At 50.2% G+C, this 19,169-nt stretch overlaps 2 protein-coding genes and 2 long non-coding RNA genes across 10 annotated transcripts in view; 2 read left to right on the top strand and 2 right to left on the bottom strand.

Moving 5' to 3' along the window:
• The first annotated feature begins 2,479 nt into the window (after positions 1-2,479).
• LOC110260324 (uncharacterized) lies at positions 2,480-6,197 on the top strand. 2 transcript variants are annotated; one of them, XR_002343438.2, is made up of 3 exons: positions 2,480-2,610; positions 3,243-3,325; positions 6,067-6,197. It is a non-coding gene; the product is annotated as an uncharacterized LOC110260324 (long non-coding RNA). The 2 variants fall into 2 exon arrangements; XR_014844241.1 differs by lacking the exon at positions 6,067-6,197 and adding an exon at positions 4,252-4,383.
• C2CD4D (C2 calcium dependent domain containing 4D) lies at positions 4,071-6,536 on the bottom strand. Of its 2 annotated transcripts, none has more exons than XM_005663439.4 (2): positions 6,173-6,536; positions 4,071-5,289 (listed from the first exon to the last, which is right to left on the bottom strand). In XM_005663439.4, exon 2 carries the CDS (start codon positions 5,212-5,214, stop codon positions 4,153-4,155), a length of 1,062 nt encoding a protein of 353 aa, XP_005663496.1. In that variant the 5' UTR covers positions 5,215-5,289; positions 6,173-6,536; the 3' UTR covers positions 4,071-4,152. The 2 variants fall into 2 exon arrangements, with proteins under 2 accessions (XP_005663496.1, XP_084879207.1); XM_085023081.1 differs by having other exon boundaries at positions 6,154-6,278.
• LOC146404082 (uncharacterized) lies at positions 6,416-18,775 on the top strand. The gene is made up of 3 exons (XR_014844245.1): positions 6,416-6,650; positions 6,733-7,010; positions 15,776-18,775. It is a non-coding gene; the product is annotated as an uncharacterized LOC146404082 (long non-coding RNA).
• Positions 15,066-19,169, bottom strand: part of THEM5 (thioesterase superfamily member 5) — a 39,024-nt gene continuing 34,920 nt past the window's right edge. For all 5 annotated transcript variants that reach the window (XM_085023094.1, XM_085023096.1, XM_013997133.3 and 2 more), the window contains 3 exons: positions 16,254-16,364; positions 15,810-15,934; positions 15,066-15,282 (listed from right to left, as the gene is read on the bottom strand). In XM_085023094.1, the coding sequence (XP_084879220.1) occupies positions 15,239-15,282; positions 15,810-15,934; positions 16,254-16,364 (280 nt within the window). In that variant the 3' untranslated portion in view covers positions 15,066-15,238. The remainder of the gene's footprint in view (positions 15,283-15,809; positions 15,935-16,253; positions 16,365-19,169) is intronic.

Here is a 19,169-nt window from a genome sequence, read left to right as displayed (position 1 = left end):
AAGTTCTCTGAAGCACCCCTGAGGCCAGTGTCACAAAGACAAGTAGAGCCAGCAAGAGGCAGAAGGAGCAGCGCGCAGGGAGTGCTGGGGCAGTGCTGCCCTGCTGCTCCCTTCCCGCCACCGATGACTGGCTTTGCTTCCACTCAGTGTCCTCTCTGTGCCTCTCCCTGCCAAGCCCTTCCCGCCTGTGGCTCTTCTGTTTTCTGTGCTTCTGTAGCTCATTCCTCTCCCTCTTTTCTCCTTTTGAAGCCTCTCCTCTGTGACTCTGGGTTTTTTAGGTTCCTTCCTGACCTCCCAATCATGGGCAGAGTAGAGGTCATGAGTAGAGTGCCTGGAGATGGGCACTTGGCCTTGGCCTTGTGCCAGGCAGCCCTGCCCACCCCAGATGCCACAGGTCTGGCTGCCTCTCCCAGCCACACCACTTCATGCCACTTCCAGAGGTGGGAAGGGAGGGACTGGTGGTTGGGAAGACAGGGTCCTGGCCTCTAGGCCTCAGCCAGTCGCATGCTTCCTAGACATTCTCATATCTCTACCCCCTCGTTGCCCTAAGCGTGGATGGCTGGTGTTCTTTCTTCTTGGGGCAGAAATGTACGGTGAGCATCCTTTTGGGAAGTCCCCCCTCATGCCTCCCCTTCCCCCCTCTGGCTCCAATCACAGCCCCTTTTCTGGAGGAATCTGTCCTTTCAAAGCAGGGCAGTGGTTATTTCCCTCTCACATTCTTACGCAAGGAAGAGGCTGATAGGGATCAGAGACCATTTTCACCCCCCACGTGCCCAAGTTCCCTTATCAGGCTGGGGAATCTCAACGCAGAGGGCAAGCAGCCTGGAGGGGGTGGAGGGGGGGTGGCGGCTTGGAACTGGGGAGCAGTCACCAACTTCTCTTTCCCTTCCTCCCCACCCCTTAAACCACAGAAACCACTTAAAGCTCAGTGCAGGCCTGCCCCTCCTGAGAGGGTCTGAGCTGTAAAGGTGGAAAGCGTGTGGGGCCTGGGCAGCCTGCAAGCCACATACCCCCTCAGCTCCACCTTTCAAGGGCCACCCCCACTGGGAAGCCTGATCCTGTGGCGATTAGGAACACCTTTCTTTGGGTTCTCCCTTAGAGGTCCCTGCCTGGGGAGACCTCAACCCACTGTGATGACTCAGGGAGGGGGTCCAGCCCCCTCCACCATTAAAAAAAGGACATCTCAGGCTCTACAAACATCTGTAGATCTCACAGCTGCCACCCCTCCCCTTTCCTGGTTGCAAAGGCCACTGTGGGTGGAGGGACCAGTGGGAGTTTGACCCAGCGCCTGGCCCTGAACTTTCCATGTCACCCCACCTGTACCCTTCATCTGTCAATTAGCATTTGTGGCCACTTAAGCTCGGACACAGCGGGAGCTCTGATTTTTGGAGCCAAAAGACTTGAATAAGAACATAGCCCAGTACTACTGTTTGTAATCAATTACCACATCATTAAAAAGGGGACAATAGGAGTTCCCGTCATGGCGCAGTGGTTAATGAATCCGACAAGGAACCATGAGGTTGCGGCTTCGGTCCCTGCCCTTGCTCAGTGGGTTAATGATCCGGCGTTGCCGTGAGCTGTGGTGTAGGTTGCAGACGCGGCTTGGATCCCGCGTTGCTGTGGCTCTGGTGTAGGCCGGTGGCTACAGCTCCGATTCGACCCCTAGCCTGGGAACCTCCATATGCCGCGGGAGCGGCCCAAGAAATAGCAACAACAACAACAACAAAGACAAAAAAGAAAAAAAAAAAAAAAAAAGGGGACAATAATGTCTATCCAGACTTACGTCTGTGAACAGGCTTTGAGGCTAGAGCAGTCTGAACACAGGAGGGGTTCTTACAACTTTACTTGCCCCAGGGCATGCTTCTGTGGCTTTAGCTAGCCAGGAAGTTCCTCCTGGGACATTGCGGTCCCCCAGGGTGGGGGTGGAGGTGGGGACAGGTGCCAGCTGTGGATGCGGAGTGAACTGCTCCTGAGAGGAGTGGACTTGAATTCTCACCTCACAGCCTCTTCGGAGCGGCAGGTGGGATAGGGGTTGTGGATGAGTCAGTCCTAAAACTTCCCTGCAGCCAGGGCCGAGCCCCAGGCCCGTTTACTTAACCTCCCGGATTTATCTCCTTGCGGAACCCACCTTACGGAGCGGTGGCAATGATTAACTGACAGAGCAAGTAAAGTACAGGACCTCCTGGTACAAAGTGCTGTGGTTAAAAAGAGATGTTTTGGTCCCTTCCTCCCTCTTTCCATTCTTATAATCCTCCCTTCTCTTCATCAGATCCCCTTCCTATGCCCCTTTCCTGCTGTATGTTTCTTTAGAAGTATTACCAAGTAACATTTTTGCATTTTATTCATTTTGTAACCTGTCTGATCCCTCTGTCTGTTTTGATCCCTGCTGTACCCAAGGCCCAGCGCCCCCTGGCCCTCTCTAGGCATTTGTGGAAGGAATGCATGAATGAAGGGTAAATGGCCTCTACTTTTCTTTCCAGCTGCTTTCAAATGGGCATCGAATCCAGGTGCTCACCTAAGAGGTTGTTAGGGGAGGATTTGTGGCTGAAGTAGCACAGGACGAGGGACAGAGCTGGACCTACGGGTGGACTTCACGGGCTGAAAAGATTGGTGAGCTATCATCCCAGGGAAGGAAGTGATCTGACTGGGAGTTGGCAGCTGGCACTTAGGACTGCTCAAGTTAAGTGATTAAGAGCCCAGATTCTAAGGCGAGACTCTCTGGGTCTGAATCCTGGTTTTACGCCAAACTGAATGGATAAACCCAAGGTCACACTGGATAACAATATTCACAGTAGTACTTACCCCACAAGGGAGTTGCTGACAAATTGTTGGAACAATTCCTTGAATGGTGATAATCGATACTCTTTGGGTAGCTGTTAGCACCTAATATTATTTGATCAATGCTACCACCTGGTGGACATTTGGAGCAAGACTTCTGGGGGACAGGGACAGGGGTGGGGGAGTGGGGGGTGGAGACGGAGGAGGGGGGATGGGGGACGGCGGGGGGGGGGGGGGGAATGGGGGGGGACCTAATCAAGAGAGGGAAGAGGAACTGAGGAGCAATCTGAATGGAAGTGCATGCATTATGCTAGCATTCTGCTGAGCTTTATCTGGATGCAGCAGGCTTGGCTCTGGTTAGGGGCCCTGGGCAAAATGAGAAAGGGCCCGAGAAAGAGGGAAAAAGAAGCTGGGTTGGCACAGTGCCTCCCTTCCTCCCTCCCTTTCTTCTTTCTTCCTCCAAGCCTAGCCTGAGCCAAGAGGAACCAGCTCCAGGGAAGGTGAGGTGAGTGAGAAGAAGGTCACTGCTGACGTCAGGGACATTCAGGTAGGTGGTAAACACGATGTGACCTACATTTATCCATCTTCCACATTCTCCTCCTACTCACCCGGTAGCCCTTTCCGGGCATCCCTGAGAACAGCACGCGCAGTTCAGAGGGACGCTCTCCTCTCCCAAGCCCTTAGTCCCTGGGACATTGAGATTGGTCTGGCTCTTGGCTCCAGCCTTACCCCTCAGAGTGGCACAGGTGCAGAAGGCAAGAGAGAGGACACCCAAAGGCGTGGTGTGCTAGTCTGACATCTCCTGACTCACTCCCAAGGTGCAGAAGTTTCGTCTCTCTTCAGAACAGATGTGGGCCGAAGTGGTGCGGTAGATGGGTGGGGAGTGCTGGCTTCCCCTTGTGCAGCCCCAAGGAACCCCAGGGGAAGGTGGCTTATGATGGTTTCAGCCACAGAGCTTTTTTCTGGAGTGACTCAGTAATTGGACGGCCCCCTAAAGGGGCAGGGGCCTTGCTGAACAGGGAACCTAGGACCCGTCCAGCCCAGACCTACAGAACTAGTGTCAGTGTCTCTTGGGGATGGAGGCCGGCATTCTTTCCGCATGTTTAACAAGCTCATCCAAGTTGATGTCTGGCTAGTGTGACTCATTCAGTTCGAGAATCACTGCTAAAGGCCTGCTCCAATTCAGACAACCCAAATGAGCTTCCTCCATCCCTTGTATGGCCAGGGCAGAGGGAGCATAGGCTGCAGTTCTAAAAGCCCAGGATATGCCAATAAGGGGAGAGATCCCGCTAGAGACAAACGAGCATTTTATTAGCAAAAATAAATACATGCCCCGCAGATGGGAAGATCCAGTGGGCGAGACAGTCTCTCAGGCTAAAGGCTGAGATGGGCAGGTGCCAGGGAGGTCCCGGGACCTAGCCCACCACCCAAGGGAGGCAGCAAGGCAATAAGGGGCGTCTCACACTCCCCCAGCAGCACGTCCCTGCGGAACCCCGCGCCCCTGTCCAGCACCTTGGCCCTCAGACTGCGAGTGGCCAGGTCTGGTGGACCGAGCCCATCAAAGAAGAAGTCCTCGTTGAAGATGGGGTTGGCGCTGCATTTGACCACTCGGCTCCGCTGGCCCCGAGGCCGGACGCGCGGCCGCAACCTCAGCACCACGCAACAGCCGCCGCCGCCGCACCCGGGGCCGGCCCGCGGCTCGGGCAGGCCCTCGGCGCTCACCAGGCGCAGCCGCAGCCGCCCATGGGCGGCCTGGTACTCGGCGGAGAACCGCAGCTGCCCGCCCCGGGGCTCGAGGCGCAGCACGCTCTCCTTGGTCGGCCGCAGCTGGCAGCACAAGAAGTCGAGGTGGAAGAGCGGCGGCGTGGGCGGCCCCGCGCGGCGCGGCGTGTAAGGGCTGGTGTCCGCCGAGCTCGCCTCCTCCGGGGACAGCGAGCACGGCCTGGGCGGCCGGGGCCGGTCGGGGCCTGGCCGCGGCGAGCCAAAGGGAGACGAATCCGGCGACGAGGCGGTGTCGCTGTCCGGGGCCCGGCAGAGGCGCAGGTCCGGGGCGGAGACGTGCAGCCGGGACTGCGCGGGGGACAGCCCCCCGGCCGGGGCGGGCGGCGGCGAATGGAACAGGGACTCGCGCCGGCGCGTGTGCGGGCTCTCGGGCAGGAAGGCCCAGCCTTCGCGGCCAGCCAGGTGCGGCAGCGAACAGGCCGTAGGGAGGCCGCGCCCGCCCGCGTCGCGCCCGCCCGGGGGCTCGGCGCCTCCTGGGTCGGAGAGCCGAGGCGGGATGATGAACTGCGGGATACGATCGGGGGTGAGGACGTTGGGGCAGGCGCGAGCCAGCTGGCCGGGGGTGCGGCGCTTAGGAAACAGGCTGGAGGGCGCCCACCGAGCCCGAGACTCCGCCGCCCCCACCCTGTAGCCAGCTTTTTCCAAGAGCCACATGCGGCGGGGCAGGGGGCTGAAAGTCTGAATTCTCCGAGGCCGAGAGGGTCCAAATCCAGCGTCTCGTAAGGAGGCCTGGCCGAGAAAGGAAGGGGAGGGCGAAGTGGGTGATGCTGCAAACACCTGGTGGTCCGCAGCCACTCCCTTCTTTAACGACCCACAGGGAGCACTGGTCCCTGTTTGAGCTGAGGTGGGGGGTGGGAGTGGGGTGGGACAAAAGGCGGCAAAGTCTGGGGGCCCCTGGCTAAACTGTCACATTTTCAGATCAGGCCTTGGACATCCGAGTACACAGATTCTCTCATTGGTAACAAAGATGTCCACCCACTCCGGAGGTAGAAGGCTGAACACTCATTAGAACGCTAAGCTTCTCTTAGAATAGAGTAACATCTGCATTATCAAAAGATCTGTAACCACAAGCTCCCACCCAGATCCAGAATCCCAAACATATACAAGCTCCCCCAAGAGACATCCTGCGGGAAGACTCAGGCTCTCCTACTAGGCCCGATCTGGCACCCCCTGGGACACCTCCACGCCCAGCTTCCCTCCCCTGCGGCAGGGCTAGCTTCTCAAGCTGAGCCATCCTTCGGCCCTATCCCCACCTGCCTTCTCTTGCTCCTCCCTCGCCTCCTGAGTTGTTCCAGGCCAGAAGCAGACTCGCTGCACACTTGGCTGCTGCCCTGCGAGCACCCAGAGCTGCTTCAAGGAGATGTACCTTTGCGGGGCACAGGATCCCACCCCCCTAAGGCCCTGTCCGTCCTGCTCCCTGCCTCCTAGCCCTACCTCATCCCAAGTCCGCAGCGCGGGCCCAGCGGTTGGGCCGTCCCTCCCTCTCTCCACTCCTTTTCTCCCTAGGAAACCGCTGAGCACAAAGGCAGCATTGATTCTCCACCACCCGTGAGGGGACTCTGGGAGGCCCGGCCGCCGCCGCGCGCTGCTTACCGCACCCTCTCGCCCGCACCTGGGGGAGCACGATGTTCCGACCTTCTGCTTGGGAGTCTGAGCCCACTGCAGCGGCTCCGTCGGCACCTGGAGGGCAGGCCTCACCTGCGAGCCGCCTCTGGGTCCTGGCCTCTGGCCAGGAGGCGTTCAGAACCGGAGGGGAACAGCTTCCTACCCCAGCCCAGTCCTTCTGGGAGGAGTTGGCAGGGGCCTCCGTTGCGTTGCCAACGTACGACCTCTTTTCCTGGATAAACACAGCTCTGTCTCTGCAGCCATCAGGCCGGCCTTCTTAACTCCTTCCTTCGGGTTTCCAGCAGAAAGCCAGCCCTGCGCCCCTGAGGTTTTCTCTGCTGGGCCCAGGCCGCTGGGGAGTTGGGGAAGGGCTGCAGCGAAAAGGGTGACAGCCCTTTAGGGAGCAGTGGCCTCTATCTTTCTGTGCTACACTGGCCCCACCCCAGCCCTCCTAGGTGAAGCCCACAGCCGTGGCAACACAAAAGGTAACTTCTGCAAAACCCTCCTTGCCGGAATCCTGCCTTGGGCCCCATTGTTCCCGTCTAGAGCCATTCACATTGCTCCCAGACAGGGTGATTTGCGGTGACTATTTCTCTGAATTACACGGGACCAAGGAAACGTGACCAGCCTCAAGATTTCTGGACACAGAGACACTGAGGACAGAGCTGGTTCCATCAGAGCCCAGGTCAGGCTGGCGGCAAGCACGGTGGCAACCCCCCATTCTTGTTAGAAGTGTGTTAAACTGTAAACATGGAGGATGTCTCCTCCCTCCTTCCCCTCCTTGAAGACAGCTCTAGGAAGCACAGACTACCACGGAAAAGATGAGGCCATCAACTGTACTCCAGGTACAGTCACTATCCTTCATTCCCTCCTTAGGGCCTTTGCCTAAACTCTTTCCTCTCCTAGGACCACTCCCTCTTCATCTTTTGGCTCTGGAGGCCCTCGCTGATATCCTCACCATTGATATTAAGGGCTTCTGTTCTCTACCTTCACAGCACCCCATACTCCCCTTTATGGTACTGTTCACAGTTCTTCCTGTGATTTATTTATGTGATTGTTTCATGACTTCCTCCCTTACTAGACTGTAAGCATCACAAAGACAGTGCTTAGAATAAGGCAGGTGCTCAGTCAGGATTTTTTTTTTTTTTTTGTCTTTTTTGTTGTTGTTGTTGTTGCTATTTCTTGGGCCGCTCCCGCGGCATATGGAGGTTCCCAGGCTAGGGGTTGAATCGGAGCTGTAGCCACCGGCCTACGCCAGAGCCACAGCAACGCGGGATCCGAGCCGCGTCTGCAACCCACACCACAGCTCACGGCAACGCTGGATCGTCAACCCACTGAGCAAGGGCAGGGACCGAACCTGCAACCTCATGGTTCCCAGTCGGATTCGTCAACCACCGCGCCACGACGGGAACTCCTCAGTCAGGATTGTTGAATGAATTAATGATATTAAGCAGAACTGCACCTGCATTAGTTCACTTATCCCTTCACTGGGCTAGGTGCTGGGGATACATAGAATGGAGAAGCAGTTTAAGGGGAGAGACATAACAGCAAAAACACAAGTTGTGAAATACAAGAAACAAACAAGATGATTATTTTGACATCTGATTCTTGAGTTTTGAGTGAGCAAATGTTTTGTTTATGGAGATTCCTGACACACTCAGACTTCCCAATCCTGTGATTTCTGATTTAGCTCAGCCCTGAGGTCCTTTCTGGGGAGGGTGGTCTGTGTGGAGCACTGTGGCATCAGTTAGGCGGGTTGGGGATCTGAGCTCTGTGACTTACTAGCTGTGTGACCTCTGGTATGTAACTTAATCTTTCTGGGGTCACCTTTCCCTTCTGGAAAACGGAGAGAAGATACCTAACTCTGAGTCAGCATGAAGATCAAATAAGATCACACCTGGGCATTAGTTAGGCTGACTTCTGCTAAAAGTATACAAAAACAGAAACCCCAAATCAATCTGACTTGAAAATAAGGACATTTTTGGCTTCTATCATAAGAAATCCAGAGGAAGTCCAGAGGATTGAGGGAAGTTTGATTCTGTGGCTTCATTCATTCATTCATTTATAGTCACTGACTATTTACTATATGGCACTGTATACTGGACTCTGGGGATATAGCCATGAGGCAGCAGAGAAGTGTCCTGGCTAGATGGAGTTTCTACTTTAGTGGGGGAATAAAGACAGACAAAAATAAATTAGGAAAAATACAGTTTATTAGATGGAAATCAGTGTTGGGGAGAAAATTAGAGAAGGCTCATAGAGGGTGTCAGGAGAGCATACAATTTTAAATAATGTGGTTAAAGATGGCCACTTTGAGAATGTAACATTTCAGTAATGATACAAAGGAAGGAGGAAGGCTATCTGGAGAAAAGCATTCTGGGCAGAAAGAATTGAAATGTAGAGGCCCGGAGGCAGAAGCATGCCTGGAGTGTTTAAGGAGTCACAGAGGCCAGTGTAGCCAGAACAGAATGAGTGATGGGGATATGACATCAGAGATTTACCAGGGCTAGATTCTACTGGGGCTGATAACAGTTTTAGCTTTTCCTTTTGATAAGCTGAGGAGTGATATGATGATGTACCGTTTAAAGGATTGCTCTTGTGGTTGTGTTGAGAATAGAATGAAAGGGATAAGGGCATAAGTTGGGAAACCAGATAGGAAAATATTGAAATAATCTTTGTAAGATGACTGGGGCATGGATCACGGTTGCAGTAGTCAGTTTCTGGATATATTCTGAAGATAGTGTCAATAGGATTTCCTGATGGATCCATCCCTATCTAAAGAGAAAGAATTATCCAAGGTTTTTAGCCTGAATAGCCAGAAGAAGACAGCTGCCATTTATGGGGCAGGTACATCTCAGGAACTCAGTTTTAGATCTGTTAAATTTGAGATGCCTGTTAGACATCTAAATGGAGATGTTGAGTAAGCAGCTGGATATATGAATCTGAAGCTCCAAGGAGAGGCCCAGACTAGTAAAATAAATGTGGGCACCAGCAGAAATGCAGGTGGAATTTAAAGCCACAAGACTTGGTGAACTGTAGGTCAAAAAGAAAAAGGATAAAAAAAGACTGAGTCTTGGGTGCCCCAACAATTAGAGTGGGAGAGGAGGAGGAACCAGCTGGTTCTGATAAAATAAGGCCTGAAAACTGACCATTGGTTTTAGTGCCAGAGTCATTGGTGACTTTGACAAGAGCAGTTTGGGAGAGCAGTGGAGGCAAAGGCTTGGGAAAGGATAGGAGAAAGAGAGCAAAGATAACTCTCTGGAAAAGTCTGCTAAAGGAGAAGGGAGAAGTGGGGGCAGTGGCCAGAGTGGAGAGTAGAATCAAGAGGAAAATTTTAATTTTTATATTTTATTTATTTATTTGTTTATTTATTTATGTATCTTTTTAGGGTTGCACCTGCGGCATATTGAGGTCCCCAGGCTAGGGGTCAAATTGGAGCTACAGCTGCCGGCCTACACCACAGCCACAGCAGCACCAGATCCTTAACCCACCGAGTGAGGCCAGGGATCAAACCCATGATCCTCGTTAACCACTGAGCCACGACAGGAACTATAAGAGCAAAATTTTTAAATGACAGAAATAATAATATATTTGTATGCTGCTGGGGAAAATCAAATAGAAAAGGAAAATCGATAGTGCGGAAGAGAGAAAGAAGAATATTTGGAGCAATATTGCTGAGTAGACAATAAGAAATAGGTGTCACGCATGAGAAATAGATCTAAGGGTTGTCCCTTGCTTGCTCTATGAACAGTTCACCCGGTTACTGGAGGCAAAGTGGAATAAACTGGTAGAGGTGTGGGAGCTCGCTCTCTTTGAATGCTTCTCATTAATTTCTCAAGGAAACAGGAAGCAAGGTCATCAGCTGAGAGTGATGATGGGGGAGGAGCCAGTGCTAGGGGTTCGGGTAGAGAGGACCAGGAATGAAACAGTCGCCCAGGAGAGCGGGAGACTGAATGGTCTAGGGAACTGCAGGCTGACTGCCAGGCTGTATAATGGGCCCACGTTAGGAGAGTGATCATGACGTTAAAGCAGGATAGCGGGGTTGTGTGTGTGTTTTCTCCAGCTGTGCTCAGCTGTGCAGTGTGTGTGTGTGGGGGGAATGGGCAGAGATTTATTTTCAGCCTGGATTGTGCCCAGTCTTTGACAGGTCACTTTCCTCCTTCCTCACCCCTTCCGTGTCCTTCTCTTGGTGGGTGTTAAATTCAGGGTGCACACAAACGTGTAACCCACCTGGGCCATATAGCAGTGGGACTGAAGAGAAAACTGACTACAGAAAATCCACAACCTGGCCATATGAGTTAGGGTCTGGTGAGGAAAACAGCACTTGTTAGGTGCTTCAACAGAGGGAGTTTAACACAGGGAACTTGTTACCGAGGTGATGGAAGAGCAAACATGGCCAATAGGATGTTGAGGGCTGTCTGGTAGGATCGGTAACCATGAGACAGAGCCGCTACTGGAGTTGCCTTCCAAAACAAAGAAAAGGGGAGAAATACCCTTACATCTCCCTACTTTCCACCTTCCAACCTGCCACTAGAGCCCTTCAAAGCTGGATGACAAAGGAGACTGGGAATCGGAGATTGTAGGCACTAGCCCTCTGCAGTCTAAGGCAGCGTAGGGGAAGGAGGAGATCTGCGAGCAGTCGAGCAAATGACTGGCATGCTGGGTAGCCAAAAGCTGACTTAATCAGAACGGTAAGACATCAGACCTGGAACTTGAGGATCACCTCATCTATGCTTTCATTTTTAGTGAACAGGAAACAGACCCTGGAAGAAATAATGTGCCACACAGCAGAGTTGAGGCTAGAACCCATATCGTCTTCTTTTCCTCTTCAGTCTTAAAAAAAAAAAATTATTGGGAGTTCCCACCGTGGTTCAGTGGGTTAAGAATCCAACTGCAATGGCTGAGGTTGCTGTGGAGGTGCAGGTTGAATCCCTGGCCTGGTGCAGTAGGTTAAAGGATCCAGTTCTGCCACAGCTGTGGCTCGGATTTGATGCCTGGCCTGGGAACTTCCATGTGTCTCAGTGCACATACAACCCAGATCTTCTATCTCAAAGAGTACTGTTCTGGAGTTCCTGTTGTGGCTCAGTGGTTAACGAATCCAACTAGGAACCATGAGGTTGCGGGTTCCATCCCTGGCCTTGCTCAGTGGGTTAAGGATCCGGTGTTGCCGTGAGCTGTGGTGTAGGTCGCAGATGTGGCTCGGATCCCACATTGCTGTGGCTCTGGCATAGGCCGGTGGCTACAGCTCCGATTCAACCCCTAGCCTGGGAACCTCCATATGCCACAGGAGTGGCCCTAGAAAAGGCAAAAAGACCCCCCCCCCCAAAAAAGGAGTACTGTTCTGTCTTGTACCCTAGGGGTCTTTGTATTTGTGCAGAACTGTTCCCTTGAGTGAGGACTGGGGGTGCGGCCTCCTACCTCTGCCTGCGCCATTGCTGCCACTCAAGAACTTTGCAGGTGACCCAGGGCCTTGGCCTCTTTTTACTTGCCAGTGCCACTGTAGAAGGACACTTAGAGGACCGGCCAGTACAGAGTGCTTTCCTGGGTTCAAGCCAGATGAAGAGGCTAAGAGGGGACAGACCTTTTCTCTAGGTCAGCAGACAACTGCTATGACTCCCTGAGCTTTTGCTAAATTGTCCTGTATCCTTGAGCAGTGGCCTCAGGCAGCATGACTTGGCCACCAGAACTCACTGGCAGGTCATGGGGTTGGTGATATACCGTGTCTTGCAGCTCTGGCTCCTCAAGCAGGACCCATGATGCATGATCTAGTTCTGCGGTCTTAGTTTCAGGAAGACTTTAGGGGCCCCTTCTTTAAGAGCTGGTATGAGCCATTGATGTTGGTTGCCTTCTGGAACTGGTTGGTCTTACAATTGCCTTATTCACTCTTTGGTTTCTCTTGGCGCTTAATTCAGACATTTGGAGAACACATATTCTCTGCTTCAAGCAGAATAATAATCCACATTTGTTAGAGTTCCCATTGTGGCTCAGTGGTAACGAACCTGACTAGTGTCCATGAAGATGAGGGTTTGATTCCTGGTCCCACTCAGTGGGTTAAGGATCCGGTGTTTCCATGAGCTGCAGTGTAGGTCGCAGACATGGTTTGGATCCTTTGCTGCTGTGGCTGTGGCATAGGTCAGCAGCTGCAGCTCCGACTTGACCCTAAGCTTGGGAACATCCATATGCTGCACTTGCAGCCCCCTGCCCAACAACAACAACAAAAATCCACATTCGCTTGGATTGCCAATTGGATTCCACCCCATCTACCTCTATAATAGTATTTGTATTCCAGATGAATGTACTACACATGGGAATTGGTTTTTAAAGTGTGGAGGCAGCAACTCCCCTTGTTTCTGCCTGGAAAGCTGCGATAATTGGCCTTCTGGTAGAAGATAGGCATCTGTCAAAGCCCTCGAAGCTAGAGAAGTATTCCAGCAGCTGGTGACCTTATTTCCCTTACCAAGATCCCTGCTTGCTCACCTGGCCTCATCCAATCAGGGCTGACATCCCCGGCCTGGCTGTGGGATTGCCTAAGAGCCTCCTACCTCTTCGCTTGCCAGCTGGTGCTTGTTTGTATGAGACACTGGCCCCAGCAGAGGGGTGCTAGGAGGCATTCAACCTCTGCTATCTTCAACACAGGACTTCCAAAGTCTTCCTGGGTGCTGACATCCCACTGCTAGATGTGAGAAGAATGAAGCAAGTTGTACTTGAGTTTCCAAGTACAATGGTTTTGGTTTTTTTCCTTTTGTTGATTGCCTTGGAAGGATGGAATATATTTAAATGAAGATTAGGCTCTTCTTGGCCATGAATAAAGGACAAGAGGTTTTTGGTACACATTGATTTACAGTCTGGGTTTAACGGGTCATCCAAGGCAAACGTGAAAGCACAAAAGGAGGAGGGGAGTGTATAGGGAATATGGGGGGAGGGCACAGTTGGCAGCCACAAGATTTCTGGCTGTGGCCATTAGTGCATCTCCATCTTTTTTTTTTTTTTTTTTTTTTTTGTCTTTTTTGTCTTTTGTTGTTGTTGTTGCTATTTCTTGGGCCGCTCCCGCGGCATATGGAGGTTCCCAGGCTAGGGGTTGAATCGGAGCTGTAGCCACCGGCCTACGCCAGAGCCACAGCAACGCGGGATCCGAGCCATGTCTGCAACCTACACCACAGCTCACGGCAACGCCGGATCGTTAACCCGCTGAGCAAGGGTAGGGATCGAACCCGAAACCTCATGGTTCCTAGTCGGATTCGTTAACCACTGCGCCACGACGGGAACTCCTTTTTTTGGTCTTTTTAGGGCCGCACCCAAGGCACATGGAAGTTCCCAGGCTAGGGATCGAATCGGAACTGTAGCTGCTGGCCTACACCTCAGCCACAGCAATACAGGATCCAAGCTGCGTCTGCGACCTACACCACATCTTACGGCAATGCCAGATCCTTAACCCACTGAGCAATGCCAGGGATTGAACCCATGTCCTCACGGGTCCTAGTCAGATTCATTAACTGCTGAGCCATGACAGGAACTGCTAGTATGTCTCCAGCTTTTGAAGGACACTGGATCAAGTCCCTTTTCAAGTCCCTTCAAAACCATGTCAACCAATTCTTTGCCTGTTATTCAAGACTGATGGCTTAGGAAGCATGTGGTCTAGTTCCTAGAAAGAAAACCTGACCCACCCACCTCTCCACCACTGCTGAACTTGTGTCCAACTCTCTGACCCTGTTCCTTGCCACAAAATGTTCATTTTCTCTGAACCCCCAGCCCCTGTCCCAGATCCTGGAATCTTAGTTGAGGCCCGAACTTGAATTCTTCACTTGTCAGGATGAGGGTTTGGACACAGACTCATCCCTCCTCTGCCAATTCTCCTTTCAAACTGAGGCATAAGATTTTTTTTTTTAATTAAAAAGACCCCAAAACCTGAGGCTGTGGCTGCTAGTTACCTACCGAAATTATTTCCCTTTCTTCTACAACATATGGTCAGACCATATTTTCTAGCCCATCTCCCTTGAAGTTTGATGGGGTCTTGTGACTACGGAAACACTTTGAGGCTTGGCCCCCAAAACCTTCCTTGGGATTTTCTCTTCTCTCATCTGACAACTGGATGCCACTACCTGGGATGACATTGGAAATCTCCTGTTGAAGAGGACAGGCCTTTTGTCAGCTGGATTTCTGAATGATTCCTAGATACCAAAAACTAGACTTCATGAGAGTGAAAAGTGCATTCTATTTCAGATACAGGTTAGACTACGAAGGTGTAAAGGTTATCTGTTTCAGAGTTTGGCATTACCATATTTAATAATAAAATCCTTTATGATATGTGCCTTGATGCTCTCCTGTGTGTGTGTGTTTGCTTTTTAGGGCTGCATCTGAGGCATATGGGGTCAAATCAGAGCTATAGCTGCCAGCCTACACCACAGCCACAGCAACACGGGATCCAAGCTGCATCTGTAACCTACATCACACCTCACGGCAACGCCAGATCCTTAACCCACTGGGCAAGACCAGGGATTGAACCCACCTACTCACAGAGACAACACCAGGCCCTTTAACCTGTTGAGCCACAACGGGAACTCCTCCAGAGGGTACTCTTTCTCCCCTTGATGCCTTTGTTTGTACTAGTCCCTCCATTTGGAATATCCTCCTCTCCCATGCCTGCCTGGTGGACACCCCTTAACTTTTGAGACTCCGTTCAAGCACAGCTTGCTTTAGAAAGCCTTCTGATTGCTTTCTAGAGTAAAACTGACACCTCCTCCCTTTGTGTCTGCCCTGAACCTATAACACTAGATCCTTAACCCAGTGTGCCAGGCTGGGGATTGAACCTGTGTCCCAGGGCTCCTAAGACACAGCCAATCCCATTGTGCCACAGTGGGAACTCCCCTGGAAGGATTCTGATTTCCAACTACAGAAGGGTCTTGGGCTAAGAAGGGGGCTGTGAGACTTTATTTATGCAGAGGAAAGTGCCCTCTCCCTCACTTTACTGGTTATTTTCTGGTCACTCCTCTCTGCTCGGTGGTGGGTCCCAGGCAAGGCAGTCAGCAGTAGGCAAGGCAGTCAGCAGTAGGCTCTCCTGAAGGCACAGGGGCTATTATTTAGATGAATCCTTTTCCAGTGACATCTGGAGGAAAATGCCTGCAAGAGAAGGGTGAGCCAAGTGGCAGGAGCCAGAGCACAGAGGGCAGGTGTTCAATGAGGTGCTCAGAGCATTTGCACCCAGTTACTCAGTACCTGGATCCTGTCACTGTGGTACAGCTTGGGGCCAGTTATACACAGAAAAAAAGTTGTAGTTTCCATCGTGGCTCAGCAGAAATGAACCTGACTAGTATCCTTGAGGATACGGATTTGATCCCAGGCCTTGCTCAGTGTGTTAAGGATCTGGCATTGCCATGAATTGTCGTGTAGTTCACAGATGTGGCTTGGAGCCTGGGTTGCTGTGGCTGTGGTGTAGGCTGGCAGCTACAGCTCCGATTTGACCCTTGCCTGGGAACTTCCATATGTTGCAGGTATGGCCCTGAAAAGCAAAAAAAATAAAAGAAAAAGAAGGTTCTCCCTTGTTTTGTGTCTATAGCAGTTGCCCAATCCCATTCTGAAAAGCTGGATCCTTAGCATTTGCTCTTCCATTCAGGAGGGCCTGGCGCTGAGGCTGAGGACCTCTTTACCTGAGGCTTTGGCGTAAAGTGTCTGCTGGTCTCGGCTCTGGATGATGCAGGACATGTAAATCTTCTGGTTCTCAATCTTTTCCACGTCAACATTCAGCACAGCTAGAGAGTCCACGGGGATCAAGCTGCGAGAGGAGGCGGCTTAGCCATCTTGCAAGGTGAACTGGCCTGGCCCCCCTCCCTCCACCACTCTGTACCCCCATCCTTCTCTTCATCCCACCCCACCTCAAGGACTTAAGTGGCTCTGGGCTCAGGACCCATTTGCCAGCAACCCAAATCGATGGCAGAGGTTAGGTTCCTGCCAGGGACCAGAGGACTGTGCGGCAGTGAGCTGGGGAAGGAAGGTAACAGGCAGGGCTTCTGTACCACCCAGGATGGCTGGCTACCCTCTCGACAGTGAAAAGGACCATGACTTTGACCAGCAAGACATGGATCTGTACTTACTTTTTGAAGCTGATGTTGAGATTTAGTGTTAACAGGCCCTCTCCAGCCAGGTAAGCAGTTTTTGAAAAGGTCTCGTCTATCATGGCTGCCAGGGACCCTCCATGGGCAAACCTGGTGGTGGGGCAGGGAGCAAGGCTGAGGCTGGAACCACCCCACCTTCATCTTCTCCAAGGAAAGGAAAGGAGACAGATCTGGGTCCCCTCTGATCAAACAAGTCAAAATCAGCTGATTTTTCTCCCATGTTGCTATAGCATATGTTAACAACCACTGATACAATTATTTTATTTCACCAGAAAATTTTTTTTTTCTGATAGAGTTAATGGAAAAACCCTTTTCTTATTCATCATCTAATTGCTGGAAGCAATTATTGTAATTTGGAAAGGTGCATCCCTACAGGGGATGGAAAAGCCCCTGAACTTTTTTGGCTTTAGTCTCTAAACCATGGCCTTGTACCAGCTCTCATCTCACCAGTCACCATGGCTAGTGTTGAGCCCACATTCTCAAGATGGGTAAATGTGAGACTGAGGACCTATAAAGTGCTGACAAGATGGACTCCTGAGCAGTGTTGCCTGTGGTAAGCTGAGAGCCTGCTTCAGCAGGATGTTGCAAACATTTCTTTATTTTAAGTGTGTAACTAACAATGAAATATCACAAAGGGAATGTAAAAAAAACCCCAAACAATACCTTTTTAAAATTGAACCCCTCAAAATAAACTATTTAGGGATCAACCTAAGGAAGTGAAAGACTTATATGCTGAGAACTATAAAACATTAATAAAGGAAATTAAAGATGATTTTAAAAATGGAAAGATATCTTATGCTCTTAAATTAGTAGAATTAACATTGTTAAAATGGCCATATACCCAAAGAAATCTACCAATCTGATGAAATCCTGATCAAATTACCATTGACATTTTTCACAGAACAAGAAGAAATAATTCTAAAATTTATATGGAACCATAAAAGACCCAGAATTGCCTCAGCAATCCTGAAAAGAACAAAGCAGGAGGTGTAACCCTCCCAGACTTCAGATAATACTATGAAGCTACAGTAATCAAAACAGCATGGTATTGGCACAAAAACAGACATATGGGTCAATGGAACAGAATAAAGAGGTCAGAAATAAACCCACACACCTACAGTCAGTTAATCTTTGACAAAGGAGGCAAGAATATACAATGGGAAAACGACAGTCTTTTCTGCAAGTGGTGCTGGGAGAGTTGGGCAGCTGCATCAAATCAATGAAGTTACAACACACTCTCCCACCATATACAAAAATAAACTCAAAATGGCTTAAAGACTTAACCATAAGACATGACACTATAAAACTCCTAGCAGAGATCCTAAGCAGAACATTCTCTGACATAAATCATACCAACGTTTTCTTAGGTCAGTCTCTCAAGGCAATAGAAATAAAAACAAAAATAAACAAATGGGGCTGAATCAAGCTTATAAGATTTTATACAGTAAAGGAAATCACAAAACAAAAAGATAACCTACAGAATGGGAGAAAATATTTGCAAATATTTGTGACTCTAAAGGGCTTAATTTCTAAGCATACAAAGAGCGCAACAACAACAACAAAAAAACAAACAACCCAATTGAAAAATTAGTGGAAGACCTAAAAAGACATTTCTCCAAAGAAGAAATACAAATGATTAATAGGCACATGAAAAAATGCTTAACATCAATAATTATTAAAGAAATGCAAATCAAAACTACAGTAAGGTACCACTTCACACAGGTCAGAATGGCCATAGTAAAAAGTCTACAAATAGCAAATGCAGGAGAGGACGGGGAGAAAACGAAACCCTCCTACACTGTTGGTGAGAATGTAAGTTGTTACTGTGGAAAACAATATGGAGTTTCCTCAAAAAACTAAGGATAGAATTACCACATAATCCAGCAATCCCACTTCTGGGCATACATCGGGACAAAACTGTAATTCAAAAAGATATATGCATCCTTATGTTCACAGCAGCACTATTCACAATAGCCAGGCCACGGAAACAACCTAAACGGCCATTGACAGATGAATGGATAAAGAAGACGTGGTACATATGGAAGATGAAATACTACTCAGCTATAAAAAGAACAAAATAATGCCATTTGCAGCAACGTGGATGCATCTAGAGACTATCATACCAAGTGAAATAAGTCAGAAAGAGAAAGACAAATACCATATAATATCACTTATACGTGGAATCTAAAATATGACAAATGAACTTATCTACAAAACAGAAACAGACTCAGGGACATAGACAACAGACTTGTGGTTGCCAAGGGGGAGGGGTTTGGAGGAGGGATGGAGTAAAATGCTGGGGTGAGCAAATGTCAGCTATCGTACATGGAGGGGGTAACCCACAAGATCCTACGGCACAGCATGGAGAGCTACATCAATGTCGTATGATAAACCTTAATGGAAGATAATATTAAAAATATGTATATATACAAATATAAAGTGTGTGTGTGTGTATATATATATGCAAAGATTAAAAAATAAAGTGTGTAAAAGTCTCACTCTCACTTGTGTAAGCTGACCTTCATGCCAAAGCTCCATTGCTGATTAAGTTGGGAAAAAGATAAAGGCACTCAACTTTAGAATTCAGAGAACAAGAAACAGTTTCGAGTTTCTGGTTTTCTTTTTTCTTTTTCTTTTTCTTTTTTTTTTTGGTCTTTGTCTTTTTGTCGTTGTTGTTGTTGCTATCTCTTGGGCCGCTTCCGCGGCATATGGAGGTTCCCAGGCTAGGGGTTGAATCGGAGCTATAGCCACCGGCCTACGCCAGAGCCACAGCAACGCGGGATCCGAGCCGCGTCTGCGACCTACACCACAGCTCACGGCAACGCCGGATGGTTAACCCACTGAGCAAGGGCAGGGACCGAACCCGCAACCTCATGGTTCCTAGTCGGATTCGTT

The sequence above is a fragment of the Sus scrofa genome, chromosome 4 (assembly GCF_054392235.1).
Source record: "Sus scrofa isolate SSC_HxYL_T2T_F1_AM1 chromosome 4, Sscrofa_HxYL_maternal_Yorkshire_Landrace_v2.0, whole genome shotgun sequence".
Taxonomy (NCBI): Eukaryota; Metazoa; Chordata; class Mammalia; order Artiodactyla; family Suidae; genus Sus; species Sus scrofa.
The sequence above is the reverse complement of the archived record's forward strand: the minus strand, read 5'-3'. Positions and strand labels throughout refer to the sequence as shown.

Bases quoted from the DNA above. Each gene is read 5' to 3' on its own strand.
- C2CD4D (XM_005663439.4), bottom strand. From the start codon at position 5,214: ATGTGGCTCTTGGAAAAAGCTGGCTACAGGGTGGGGGCGGCGGAGTCT.